Genomic DNA, 13125 nt, shown 5'->3' on the forward strand with positions numbered 1-13125 from the left:
TCTAGGGTTTCAGGATTGTTGATTCTCTGTTTGGCTTAGTTTTTCGGATCTTTGTTGTGGAGGGACGGCGTGGTGCTTCTGCCTAGACCGCCATCTTGCCGGAGTCCAAGTTTGTTGGGTTTTTGCTCTTCCTAAGATCTCTGGGTTCGCTATGAGTCGGACTCAACTTGACCGCAACGGGTTTGGTTTTGATTTGGTTTTAAGATCCCTGAAGGAAGAAGTGCACTCTGGTATGGACTGAAGAGTGTCCTTCCAAAATCTGTGTTGGAATCCTAACTCCTCTACCTGTGGATGCAATCCTGTTCTGAAATAGGGTTTTCTTTGTTATGTTAATGAGGCCAAATCAGTGTAGGGTGTGTCCTAAGCTTAACCACTTCTGAGTTACAAAGAGAGCAGATCAGACACAGAGGCAGGCACAGCCAGGGGAAGACAGATGCCATGTGAGGACTGCCAGGAAGCAAGGAGCCACCAGGGCTACTGACAAGGAAGAAATCAACATGGCGGAGAACGTGACTTGGACTATTAGCCTCCAGAACTGTGAGAATATAAATTCACATCCTTTAAAGCCACCTACTTGTGCTGTGTTACAGCAGCACTAGCTAATTGGACCCACTCTTAGTGGTTGAGAGCACAGGATCTGGGGCCAGACTGCTTGGGTTCAGCTTCTGGGCTGCCATTTACTGGTTCTTGGGGCTTACACAAGTTATCTGACTTTTGTATGCCTCAGGTCACTTATCTATAAAATGGGAATGATAACAGCACCCACCTTATAGAGGGGTTGTAAGGAAGAAATAATTTAATGTCTATAAAACAATTTAGACAGTGCTTGTCACATGGTGATTGCTCAAATATCAGCAAAACTCTCTCTCCTTAGCAGACGCCCTGGGCATACCAGAGTAATCATCAGCATGGCCCTGAACTACTTCTGTATGCTCAGTAAACTACGCAGACACGGGGAACAAAGAAAATGTCAATACTGCCCTTAACGGCTTCAGAACGAAGTTCCTAGAACCGTGAACCATGAAAGTAGATTCAATTTTTATTACTGTTAACTTCCAGTATATTGAGAAGCTAATTTCTTTGGTTTGCCTGTCTCTGAAAGGGCTACAACAAAGTCTGTCATCCCCAAAGTTGCTGTGAGGATGAGACAATACTGACAGCAGCTTAGACCACAAGGTGTTTGGTAGATCTGTGCAGAGAATGTAAAACTTACTGTTCTGAGTCATAATAGTCCATACGTTTCTTCTTCTTGTTGTAAGCTGCAACTCGAAAGGGAACTATTTCCAAGGTGATTAGACCAGGAGCCATTGTCAGCACTTTGGCTCCATGAGATGGCTCATAAAGATCCTTCCCTGTTTCTGGATGAGGCACGCCAGCAGGGTCTCGTCCAACAATGTAAAAATTGGCCCCTGCAACCATCCGTGCTCTGCAATGCCACTGGACCTAGAAAATGAAATTTTCATATTAGATAACTATATGTTTTATGACCAAGTACTTCGAAGTAGTAAGTGCATAATAAGTGCATATGCTTCTTATACAATCATTATCTAACAGTAGGCTATCTCGATCAAACTAAATGCATCATCTTAGGAAGCCAGGAACAAAACTGGCCCCCCCCCACCAAAAAAAACTCTAAAAGCATAAATGTGTATGTGTATGTATTTATACGTTACTTACCTACGAGATATGTGAATGTACATGTTTCTATGTGTATGATTTTATACAAGTACTGGATATCATTTCTATGTGGTTTAAAAACCAATCTATGAGGTTGGAAGTCAGGATAGCGGCTGATCCTTGGAGAGAAGTGACTGGAAGGGACTTCTGGGACAATGGTGATGTTCTCTTTCTCGATCCGAGATAAAAAGGTAAAAGCGTGTGCTAACAGTAAAAGTTCACTGGACTATATGTACACTTATGATCTGTGCATTTTTCTCTACATTATACTTTAAAGGTTAAAAAAAAAACTGGATAAAAATTATTTAAATTATATTAGTGCTTCCATAAACTGGCATTGAGAAAATCATGTAGCAAAGGGATTACAACCCAAGATGCTATGGTACACATAAAACAAGAGGTGAGTTGTGAGTAAACAACCACGCTGTATCCAAGACTAATTTTGAAGCCTATACCTTCATATTAGGAGTTATTGATTAATAACAAAAATTTAGTCTAACACCCAAGAATCATGGAACTTTAGAACTTAGAGATCATCTCTAATTTAACACTCTCATTACAATTTGAAGAGAGTGAAGCTGCAAAGGTTAAGTGACTTGGCCAATAAAGTTTAGAACAAATCAGGCCTAGAAATTCGGTCTTAGCTCCCTACCAGTGCTGTCTCCATTACTCAGTGATTTACACAACCATCACTGTACTACAACGAAGCAAAGTATACATGATGACTACTACGCATTAGGAAACCTTGGTGGCGCAGTGGTTAAGAGCTCCACTGCTAACCAAGAGGTCGGTGCTCCTTGGAAACTCTATGGGGCAGTTCTACTCTGTCCTATAGGGTCACTATGAGTTGGATTCGACTCGACGGCAATGGGTAAGTAAGTACTGCACGTGTATAAACAAAACATTTTTACCATTTCATTTTTATTTTACTATCTCTTCATAGTTTCTCTTATGCCCGGTACTTAATATTTTTATCAACATAGGTTAGAAAGCGAAAAAGTACAAAGGCCACGCCATACTCCACTTGAATTGGTCACCTTGAGGGGTTTTAACTTTTTTAGTTGTTTCTATTGGTGTTTACCTCCATTGTTTTAAACAGTATGTTTATTCTGCCTGCTGTATCTTGACTGTTTAATTTTAGGTACTACATAATAGAGATATTATTTTTTACATTACTTAGAATTTTTACTATAAAAGATGATGTTTGGCTCTTACTTCACTCTTCTCACTTCACATCTACTTGCCCAATAGAGTGACATCAACATTTTTGGTGAAATCAAGCTTCATCTGTAAAATGGGGGTTATAATGGTATTTACCTCGTAGAATTGTTAAGAAAAAATAAGTGAAATATATGAGGACTTAGAATAATACATGGTACATAGTAAGTACACAATAAATGTTAGCCATTATTATGGATTGAATTGGGTCTCCTAAAAAGATAAAGTCCTAAGCCCTGGTACCTATATGATCTAGTTTGGGAAAAGGGTCTTTTTGGATGGTATCAGTTAACATGAGGTCATACTGCGGTAGGGTGAGCCCTAATTCAATCTAAGTATAAAAGAGAAGGGTCACGGAGAAAAAGACAAAAAACAGACACGTGAGATGAAGTTATGTTGCAGTTACAAACAAAGGAGGGGCAGTGGTGGTTCAGTGGTAGAATTCTCGCTTTTTATGTGGGAGACCTGGGTTCGATTCTCGGCCAGTGCACCTCTTCCCAGCTACCATTTGTCTTGTCAGTGAAGGCTTGTGTGTTGCTACGATGCTGAACAGGTTTTAGCAAGGCTTCCGGACCAAGACAGACTAGGAAGAAAGGCCTTGTGATCTACTTCTGAAAAGCAGCCAATAAAAACCGTATGGATCACGATGGTCCAATCCCAACCGACCATGGAGATGGAGCAAGACTGGGCAGTCTTTCATTCAGTCCTTCACTTTCACCCGCCTGGATGGCAGCTAGCAACAACACAAGCCAAGAAACACTTGTGGTTACCAGAAGCTGAGGGAGACTAGAATGGACCTTCCCCAAGAGTCTCTAGAGAGAACATGGCCCTTCAAACACCCTGAATTTGGACGACCGGCCTCCAGAACTATAAGTCAGTAAATTCATGTTCTTATAAGCCACCCAATTTTATAATATTTTGTTGTATTATCATCTTTACCATTATTTTCTTTCCCTTTTTGTACAACTGTTTCTTTTTCCCAGAGCTAATAAATGCCCCGATTTTTTTTCCCACTTGCTTAGTTTTCCATACATCTATGTTTCTTTGCACCTTACTCTAGCCATCTTCCTGGGCACATAGATGAACTAAAATTCCCGGCCTCCCTTGCAATAACGGATCCCCAGTGGCACAGGAGTTAAGCGTTTGGCTGCCAACCAAAAGGTGGGCAGTTCAAATCCACCAGCCGTTCCTTGGAAACCCAATGGGGCAGTTCTACCCTGTCCTATAGGGTCACTATGAGTCAGAATCAACTCGACGGCAGCGGGTTTGGTTTGGTTTTTTGTCTTGCAATAAGTTGTGGCCATCGGGCGGAATTCTGACCAAAGGAATGAGAGCCACTTCCAAACCTGGCCCCTTTAAAAAGCCTTAGCATCATCCTAGCTCTCACTGAGGTCCCATAACTACATCTTTTTCTGCTACAGCATTGCTACTGCTTGCGCTGAAGTGTAATAGTTCTGTGTGAACAAGATAACAAAGCACAATGCTAACAGATCTTTGTACCCACATACACTACCCGTTCCTTCATCCACCCTCAGATTCAGCTCTTAATGAAAACTGTGCCCATTCTCCTCTGCTCCTACACAGCAGATAAACAGAAATCCTCTCCTACTTCAGAGTCAAGCATTTTTATCAAAAGGTCAGTCAGCATTTTACCATCAATCAGCCACTTTGTATCTCTACTTACATGGAAATCTTTCCTGCCTCCAGCAAATTAGAAGCTGCTTTCATTGACTGGCTATGTTAAAAAAAGAAAATGTTCTCTAAACTTAGGCGAACTTAAACTAATTTGTTCATTAAATATTTATGCCTAATTCTTCAATCATTCAAGCATCAAAAGATAAGTAGACTGAGAACGTAGGGTTTAATTTTAATATGTAAGGATTCTTGGATCATTTAATCCAATCTTCTCTGCCCTTTTTAAACAAGTGAGGAAAGCGAAGTCCAAACAAATTTTCCACCTTACTACGGTCACAGAGCATATTAGTGGCAGTCACCAGTTCTTCTAATTTTGAGTCTTGTAAAAACACCGAACGAAAAAAAAACCAAACCTGTTGCCATGAAGTCAATTCAGACTCATAGTGACCCTATAGGACAGAGTAGAACTGCCCCATTGGATTTCCAAGGCTGTAATCTTTACAGAAGCAGACTACCACATCTCTCTCCCACAGAGCACCTGTGGGTTCGAATCACTTCCCTTTCGGTTAGCAGCTGAGCACTTAACCACTGAGCCACCAGGGCTCCTCCTGTAAAAACACCTGAGACAGACCCCCACAGTGCTGTATTTTTTACCTGGCTTCCTCCCCTACAGTGCTGTATTGAAAAAATCATTTCCTTTGCTGGGCACACCACCCCAACTTTGCATTTGAATCCTGCTTTTGCTTGGAGGTTACGTGTAAACCGCATTGCACCTGTGTAGTATGATTAAGAATGTTGCTGACATAACTTGTATGAACTCTCTACTTGTAAACCCCGTTAAAAGTAACCTGCCTGCCCGTCCTTGGTGAGCAGTCTTAGCAGCAGCAGCTCCGACTGACTCCATTTCCTTGTACAACAAAATAAAGGTGCCTTTCCTGTTCTTCCACCTCAGTCTCTCGTTTATTGGCCAATAAGAGTCATACCAAGTAAGAAACTGGGGTTTCCACCCGGTAACACACTGAACCAAAACTAAACCAAACCCACTGCCATCAAGTCGATTCCAACTCATAGGGACTCCATAGGGGTTCCAAGGCTATAAATCTGTACAAAAGCAGACTGCCACATTTTTCTCCTGTGGAGCCACTGGTGGTTTCACAAACTGCCATGCTTTCGGTAGGCAGTCAAGTACATTAAACCACTGCACCACCAGAGCTCCTTATAAAAACACCAGAAAGTTAAATTCTCTCTTGGACCTCTTCCAAAGGTTATATGGAAAACTAAATATAAACACAGCAAACATGGAGTCAACACTCTCCTGCAGTTGATTTAAATGATTTCAGTTTACATTTTAGTGAATGGTTCCTCTATGAGAATACTTCTAAAGTTTTAACAGACAAGAATAAGCAAAACACATCCAATTCTTCCAAGAATGCCTAGTGTAAATCAGTTTATAAACTATTGAAAAGTTACTATGCTTTAACCAAGAGACTGCATTAGAACCTACAGGGTAGTGTATTTGGTTAAGAACATACAGTCAAGCTGCCCTAGACTGGAATCCTGGCTTTGCTCCATAGTGAGTGAGTACCGTTGGGCAAATTCCATATCTAAGCCTCAATTTCTAATTAATAAAAATGAGATTGATAATGCCTCACATATAATGGGAGACTTAAAAGCATTTAGGATAGCCCCTGGCCCTCAATAAAGGACAGCCACAATACATCCACAACACAACCATTGTTGCTGTTCCTCTTACTCTGTGAAACAATTTCCTGACAATCCTAATTGAATTAATTGCTTGCTAATCAGTGTTTCTAAAGAAAATTCATCCCTTCTCTGAAAAAGATGGCATGCTGCCTAGAAGATGGCCCCTAAAAACCAGTATGAGCTGCCTGTTTATCTTGCCAGCAGGCTGAGATCAAGATACATTATTTATCTTTTTACACCCATTGCCTAGCGTGGTGCTTGAAAATGTTTGAATGCATACTGAGGAAGGAATTCAAGACGGTTTCTAAAGTCTTTTTTATAAAGCCTTCTAAAAATCTATAAATGGCCAAGCTAACAATAAGTGACTTATCTGCTGCTTTACTTGCATCTATGTACCACATAAAAAAAATAGCTTTGTTGCTTTCTTTCTGATTATAAAGGTAACTTGATTCATATGTGGCAAACACTGCCGATTGCCTATATAACAACTGACTTTTCTCAGCCCTGCTAGTCCTTGATGACAGAAACCACTACCATGGAGAGGATGAGAATGCCAGATGCTTGCTTTCTCAGCCTTCCTTGCCATACGTCATGGGCATTCTGACCAAATAATGTGACCTTTGCAGAAGTCTGCTAGGAGGTTTCCGAAAAACTTTTCCTCCTGAAAAACCGTTCTAATTCTCCTGGAATCCAGATTTCTGGGTCCATGGAGTTGGGGTGACCCACCCAAGCCATTTGCCCTTAAGTTGTCCTTTTGAACCTCGAGCTTTAAGGAACTGTTTTCCTAAAGTCACCTTCAAGTCAAACAATAGCCTAGTAAAAGCAGCTTAGGGGAGGCCACGTTCTGCCTTAGGCACTGGGCTCTTTTGGAGAATTACAATGACCTTCAGGAGACTACCCTGCCTGGGCCCTGCCTATATAATCTGTTTTCACTATCCCCTCTTCAGAGTGCCTTCCCAAAACTTTTGGGTTGACTCTGCCCAATTCAAATTGTATCTACTCACAATAAATATATTCTGTTACGCTAATTTTTGGTGGTTCTCTGCACATTTAGGTTTTTGACACTGCCTAATAAAATGCTTGCAGCCCTGGTGGCTCAGTTTCATTTATTATTATTAAAATGCTCAGTTTCATTTATCTGAAAATGTCTTTACTTTGCCTTTACTTCTGAAGGATATTTTTGCTTGAATATAGAATTCTACATTATCAGGTTTCTTCCTCCATCCCCCATCTGTTTCTTTTTCCTTTTTTCTCTTAAAGATGTCATTCCATTGCTCCTGGTAAGCATCATTCCTGATCAGAAGTCAGTCATCATTCCTATTGCTTCCCTGTACGAAATGTTCCCTCTCCCCACTGTTCTCAAGTTTTCTCTTTATCTTTCATTTTCAACACATTGACTATGACGTGTCTAGGTGTGATTTTCTTCAGATTTTTCCTTTCTGAGATTCACTGAGCTCCTTGGATCTGTAGGTTGATCTTTTTCTCCCATTTGGGGAAATTTTCAACCATTATTATACAAAAATATCCTGCAACGTTCTCTCTTCCTTCTTTCTAGAACTCCAGTTGTATGTTAGACATCTTGATACTGTTCCCAAGTCACTTTTTCTCAATCTATTTCCTTTTTTCTCCAAATAATTTCTACTGATCTAACTTCAGTTCACTGACCTTTTTTCCTGCCAACTCATCTGCTTTTTAAGTCCATCCAGCAACTGTTTTCATTTCAGATATTATACTTTTTCAGTTCTTGGTTTTCCATTTGATTCTATCTTATATACATAGTTTCCTTTTTTCCAAGATTCTCCATCTATTCATTCATTAAAATCATATTTTCCTTTAAGAAACTTTAATCTTCTTATTTACTAATTCCAACATCAGTTGTATCTCAACACAGGTTTCTAATGAGAGCTTTATTCTGGATTATAAATCACACTTGCCTGCTTCTTTGTATGCCCACATCTGAATTGTCTTCCTTTAAAGAATATTAAGAGCTTGGTTCTAGTAGGCAGGTAATTTACTCTCCTTATCCTTTTAAGGCTTAGTTTTATGCCTTGTTGGGCAGGTCCAGTTTAGCCCTTTGTGCCAATTATCAATCTATTATCTCTGAAGGGGATGATGGGATGCTTTCTGGGGTGACTGTGGAATACTTTATTAAGGTTAACATTTCCCCCCAAAATTAAGTAGACATAGCACCTAAACATCATTTAAAATAAATCTAAAAAAAAAAAAAGAAATACATTTCTTAAAATACAACTCAAATTCATAGGGCTCCTCCCTTACACTGCCTTAAATGTGTTTCAAAGTACAAGAACCACAACTTTTTACATTTATTACATAAGCTGGGGAAAAAAAATGAAAGGATGCCTAAACTCTGCAAAAAATATTCAAAAGATCTAAGATTTCCACAACATTCTGAACATATTTTCAAAGTTTTGCTAAACAATATTTTATTTTTCCTTCTCTTTTATATTTTATTGGCCTTAACTAAAACATGAATACACTTCATTAGCACTTTGGCAGTTCCAGTCCCTTGACTCATCTGGTAGCAAAACCTGATCAAAACTAGCATGAGGTTATTTATGGCCTTTACTGATCCCATTCAGCATGAAAAACCATTTGCTTTGCTACAGAAATATTAATGTGCTTAAGGCTGGGGTACTGTCCCAGACATACCAGGAGAGTTAAATCATACATGACTCCAGGGATTTTGGATAAAGGACCATGGACCTGTGTGGCCTACACAGGAAACTTATGAATAAAATAAATGAGTAGAAGACAAAATTATCAAAGACTCCAAAGAGGTTCAAAGGTACCATTAAAACTTGGAATCTATGGCTCCTATAATTAGGCTCAAATCTTAAGAAATAATGTCCCTTTTGGTTGTTAAAAAAATCTTGGTAGTGTTTATCAGGAGGAACAAGTTTATGTCTTAACAGAGACCCTATTTACTGCTCCAGATAGTGACGTGAAGTATGGAATAATTAAATAAACTGGTATCCAAGTGGCAATACGTTCCTACTGTCTCTGAGAACATCTGCTCATATTCAGAATCAGATCCTATTAAGGAGTCATTTAACAATGCAAAGGTAACTTTCATGGCAAAGAAAAATCCTTAACTCCAATAATGTGTTTTCTCAAAAATTCAACTAGATTATCACTGAAAACTTCATAAACCCAAGATATAGTTGGTACAATATCAAGAGTTCATTGTATATATCCACGTTCCAAAATGCAACTTACTTTCACCCCTTCTAAGTAATAGGTCTTAGAAAGCATTTTTGTCCTTTACAGAAATGAATTCAGTACTTCCTGGGAAGGAACACATAAAATTTCCTACATAGTTAATACCCTACAAAAATAAAAAATGTACATATATAACACCTTTTCAGCATTAGAAAAGTAACTCTCCCTCCACACTCACTCTCCACCCTCACAATTCCTAAACTGGAATTTAGGAATCAAGCCATTAAATCTTTGCAGACTGGAAAATCATGAACATCCTGTTAATAACCAAATAAGCTTAACAGCTGCTCATTGTTCTGAAAAGCATTTGATAGAGGAACAAATCTGGTCCCAATGCCTTCTGAATGGCCTACAGAAAATGATTAAAGGAAGAGTCATTGTTTTTATTTTATTATTATTAGTTGGGAAATGAACATTACTGGCAGACTTTCTCCTGATGGGAAAAGCTACAAAAATGAGGAGTATTTTTCTGCTATAAAAAAATTCTTCACTTAAGCCTGTGAATATGCCAAATAAGTCAGACACACAAGAGAGGCACTTGAGAAAAAGAAATGTACAGTTTTCAAAGCCTCTCAATCTAACAGTTTTAATCCTGCTAGGTCAAAAACAGGAGCCACAGTGGCACAGTCGTTAAGCATAAATGTATAGTTTCCAAAGCCTCTAACAGTTTTAATCCTGCTAGGTCAAAAACAGGAGCCCTGGTGGCACCGTGGTTAACCATTTGGCTGCTAACCAAAAGGTCAGCGGTTCAAATCTACTGGCCACTCCTTGGAAACTCTACGGGACAGTCTACTCTGTCTTATAGAGTTGCTGTGAGTCAGAATCGACTTGATGGCAACAGGTTTGATTTCTGTTTTGGTTAGGTCATAAACATTAAACTACTAAGATGTTTACCAGAATTTCTAAAGTTTATCCATTAAAAGTTCAGACGTTAACAATTGCTAGATCCGATGCTTCCTGGAAAGAACCACCCTCTTACTTTATAACTTAATATTCTGAGCAGAGGTCTATAAGTAGAGACAACGTAATGTGCCTTTGTACTTACTCTTCCTAGAAACCCTAGAAGCTCTATGTAGACACTCAGAGCATCTAACTTCTTTGCCAGCCCTCAACTGCCCAGGCACACTGTTACTTAGTGGCTTCTTGGCAGCAGTGAGTCCTGGTGAAAAGAACACACAGGTGTGGAGTCAGACCAGAGTTTCAGTCCTGGCTCTCTGTCTCGCTGGCTTTAAGACAATAGGTAAGTACCTCGCCTCTTGAAGCTTCAGCAACATCACTGGTAAAATGGGAATAAAACCTATCCCACCAAGTTATTGTGGAGATTAGGTTACAAAATGCATGCAAAGCATTTGTTCTGTGTGGGATACATGAGCAAGCACTCAAAGAATTTTTTTTAGCTTTATATATTATCAAATGCCAAAGAACACTCCAAATCAGGCCTAGGACACATGGTCTGACATGAAGCTTAGGCAGGAGGTCATCCCAGGTCCTCTGCCATCATCAAAACTCTAGGACTTTACAGAGATTTACAAGGCAGCCTTGAGGCATACACAGTTCCCTTGATGTGGGGACAGAATCCTAGGGATGTCGAGAACTTGCAGCAAAATTGTTATTTGTTTTTAAGTCAGCCAATAATATTAACTACTACATATTGTTACGGGCTAGACAATGTATTAAGTGATTTACATTTACCCCTCACAACAAAAACAAACATAAGGCAAGTATTACTAATACCATGAAGAAAGTATCAGTAAGAATACAAAGAGGAAGAATACAGATAATACAAAGGTTATCACAACCCACATCTCTAAGCTGTGATAAAGTATGAAAGTCACTGTCTTAGTTATCTAGTGCTGCTACAACAGAAATACCACAAGTGGATGGCTTTAACAAAGAAAAATTTATTCTTTCACAGTTTAAAAGGCTAGAAGACTGAGTTCAGGGTGTCAGCTCCAGGGAAAGGCTTTGTCTCCCTGTCAGCTCTGGGGGGAGGTCCTTGTCATCAACCTTCCCCTGGCCTGGGGGCTTATCATTGCAAGGACCCTAGGTCCAAAGGGAGCCATGCACACTCCTGGCTCTCCTTGCTTGGTAGTAATGAGGTCCCTCTGTCTCTCTGCTCACTTCTCTCTTTTATCTCTCAAAAGAGATTGACTCAAAATACAACCTAATCATGTAGATTGAGTCCTGCCTCATTAACATAACTGCCTCTAATCCTGACCCATTAAGATCACAGAGGTAGGATTTACAACCCATAAGAAAATCACATCAGGGACTTCCAGCAAAATGGCGCTCTAGGCAGAAGCACCACACTGTCCCTCTACAGCAAAGATCCAAAAAACTAAGCCGAACAGAGAAAAACTACAATCCTGAAACCCTAAAACATCCTATGAAGAGATAAAGAACTCAGCCAAGCACCAAATGGAGTGAGAAAACTGACAGAGAACAGATAGCGAGGAGAGATTCATGCAGAGGTCCCCTACCAGCTAACGCAGCATGGATCCCCCATCTTAGACTACTACTGGAGACCAGCAAAGAGGGGGTACAAGAAAGCGGCTTCACGGAGCTTCCAGTGGGAGACAAAACAACCGGTAATTTGCGATATATGCTTTCCCACCCCCACAACCTTCCTCACCCCGACTCGGCCTCCTCTGCTTCCCGCGGCCACAATCTCTTGTCCGGGAAACACTGGCTGCGTGGATTCCACACACCCGAACGGGCCGGCTCTCTGAGTGCCATTTGTTGGCTGCTGGTGTTGCTTTTTTCCGCTTCTTTAGATTTCTTCCTTACCTCTCACCACCTCCCCCTCCTTTTGCTCAAATACCTGGCTCCATGCGCCATCTTTGCTTCCTGAGGGGCTGCAGAGCTCCAGTAACTTGTGATACATGTTTTCACACTCCCTACACTTCTTCACCCATACTCGGCCCCCTCTGCTTCCCGCGGACACAGTCTCTTGTCCGAGAAACACCAGCTGCTTGGATTCCACCAGCCCGAGCTAGCTGGCTCTCTGAGTGCCATTTGTTGGCTGCTGGTGCTGCTTTGTTTTCTGCTTCATTTGATCTCTTCCTTACCTCTCACCACCTTCCCCTCCTTTCGCTCAAATACCTGGCTCCGTGCGCCATCTTTGGTTCTTCCTGCAGGGCTGTGGAGCTCCATTCGAGTGTGGAGCTGCTTCCCGGTCTGGGCTGCCGTGCTGGTGGGATCCCGGGGCTTTTGTTCGTTTTGAATTGTTTGTTTGTTTTCTTCTCCTTTTCTTGAGCTGGGAGCCCTTTCCAGCCAGGCGGTGCTGCGCGGCAAGGAGACTACCCCCTCGGCTTGCAGAGACGTGCAGAGGGATCCCTGAGGGCATTTCTTTTTTCATTGTTTTTTTTTTCCCTCTGTTTTTTGGGGGGCTTTTCTTGTTCTTTTTTTTTTTTTAAATTTGTTTTGTTTTCTTTTCCCTCTTTTTGTCTTTCTTCATTACTCAGTTTGTCGTCTCTCTATATCTTCTTTCTCTTTCTGCTCCCTGAATACGTGGCGTTGTATACCTCTATGCCTTCCAGCCAGGCTGTACTGTAACACCTCAGAGCGACTTCCCCAGACCTCATAGCTGCACCGGTGGGATCCCTGAGAACTTTGTGGTTCTTTAACCTTTCCGATTTTTATTTATTCATT

The 13125-nt window shown here is 40.7% G+C and overlaps 1 protein-coding gene and 1 non-coding gene across 3 annotated transcripts in view; one reads left to right on the forward strand and one right to left on the reverse strand.

Annotated features, from left to right (window-relative positions):
• Positions 1-13125, reverse strand: part of PAPSS1 (3'-phosphoadenosine 5'-phosphosulfate synthase 1) — a 136796-nt gene that overhangs the window by 27340 nt on the left and 96331 nt on the right. For both annotated transcript variants that reach the window (XM_004380219.2, XM_023734782.1), the window contains one exon: positions 1214-1443. In XM_004380219.2, coding sequence (XP_004380276.1) covers positions 1214-1443 — 230 coding nt within the window. The remainder of the gene's footprint in view (positions 1-1213; positions 1444-13125) is intronic.
• Positions 3315-3385, forward strand: TRNAK-UUU (transfer RNA lysine (anticodon UUU)). Its single transcript has one exon. It is a non-coding gene; the product is annotated as a tRNA-Lys (tRNA).

This window comes from Trichechus manatus, unplaced genomic scaffold, assembly GCF_000243295.1.
Source record: "Trichechus manatus latirostris isolate Lorelei unplaced genomic scaffold, TriManLat1.0 scaffold00071, whole genome shotgun sequence".
Taxonomy (NCBI): domain Eukaryota; kingdom Metazoa; phylum Chordata; class Mammalia; order Sirenia; family Trichechidae; genus Trichechus; species Trichechus manatus.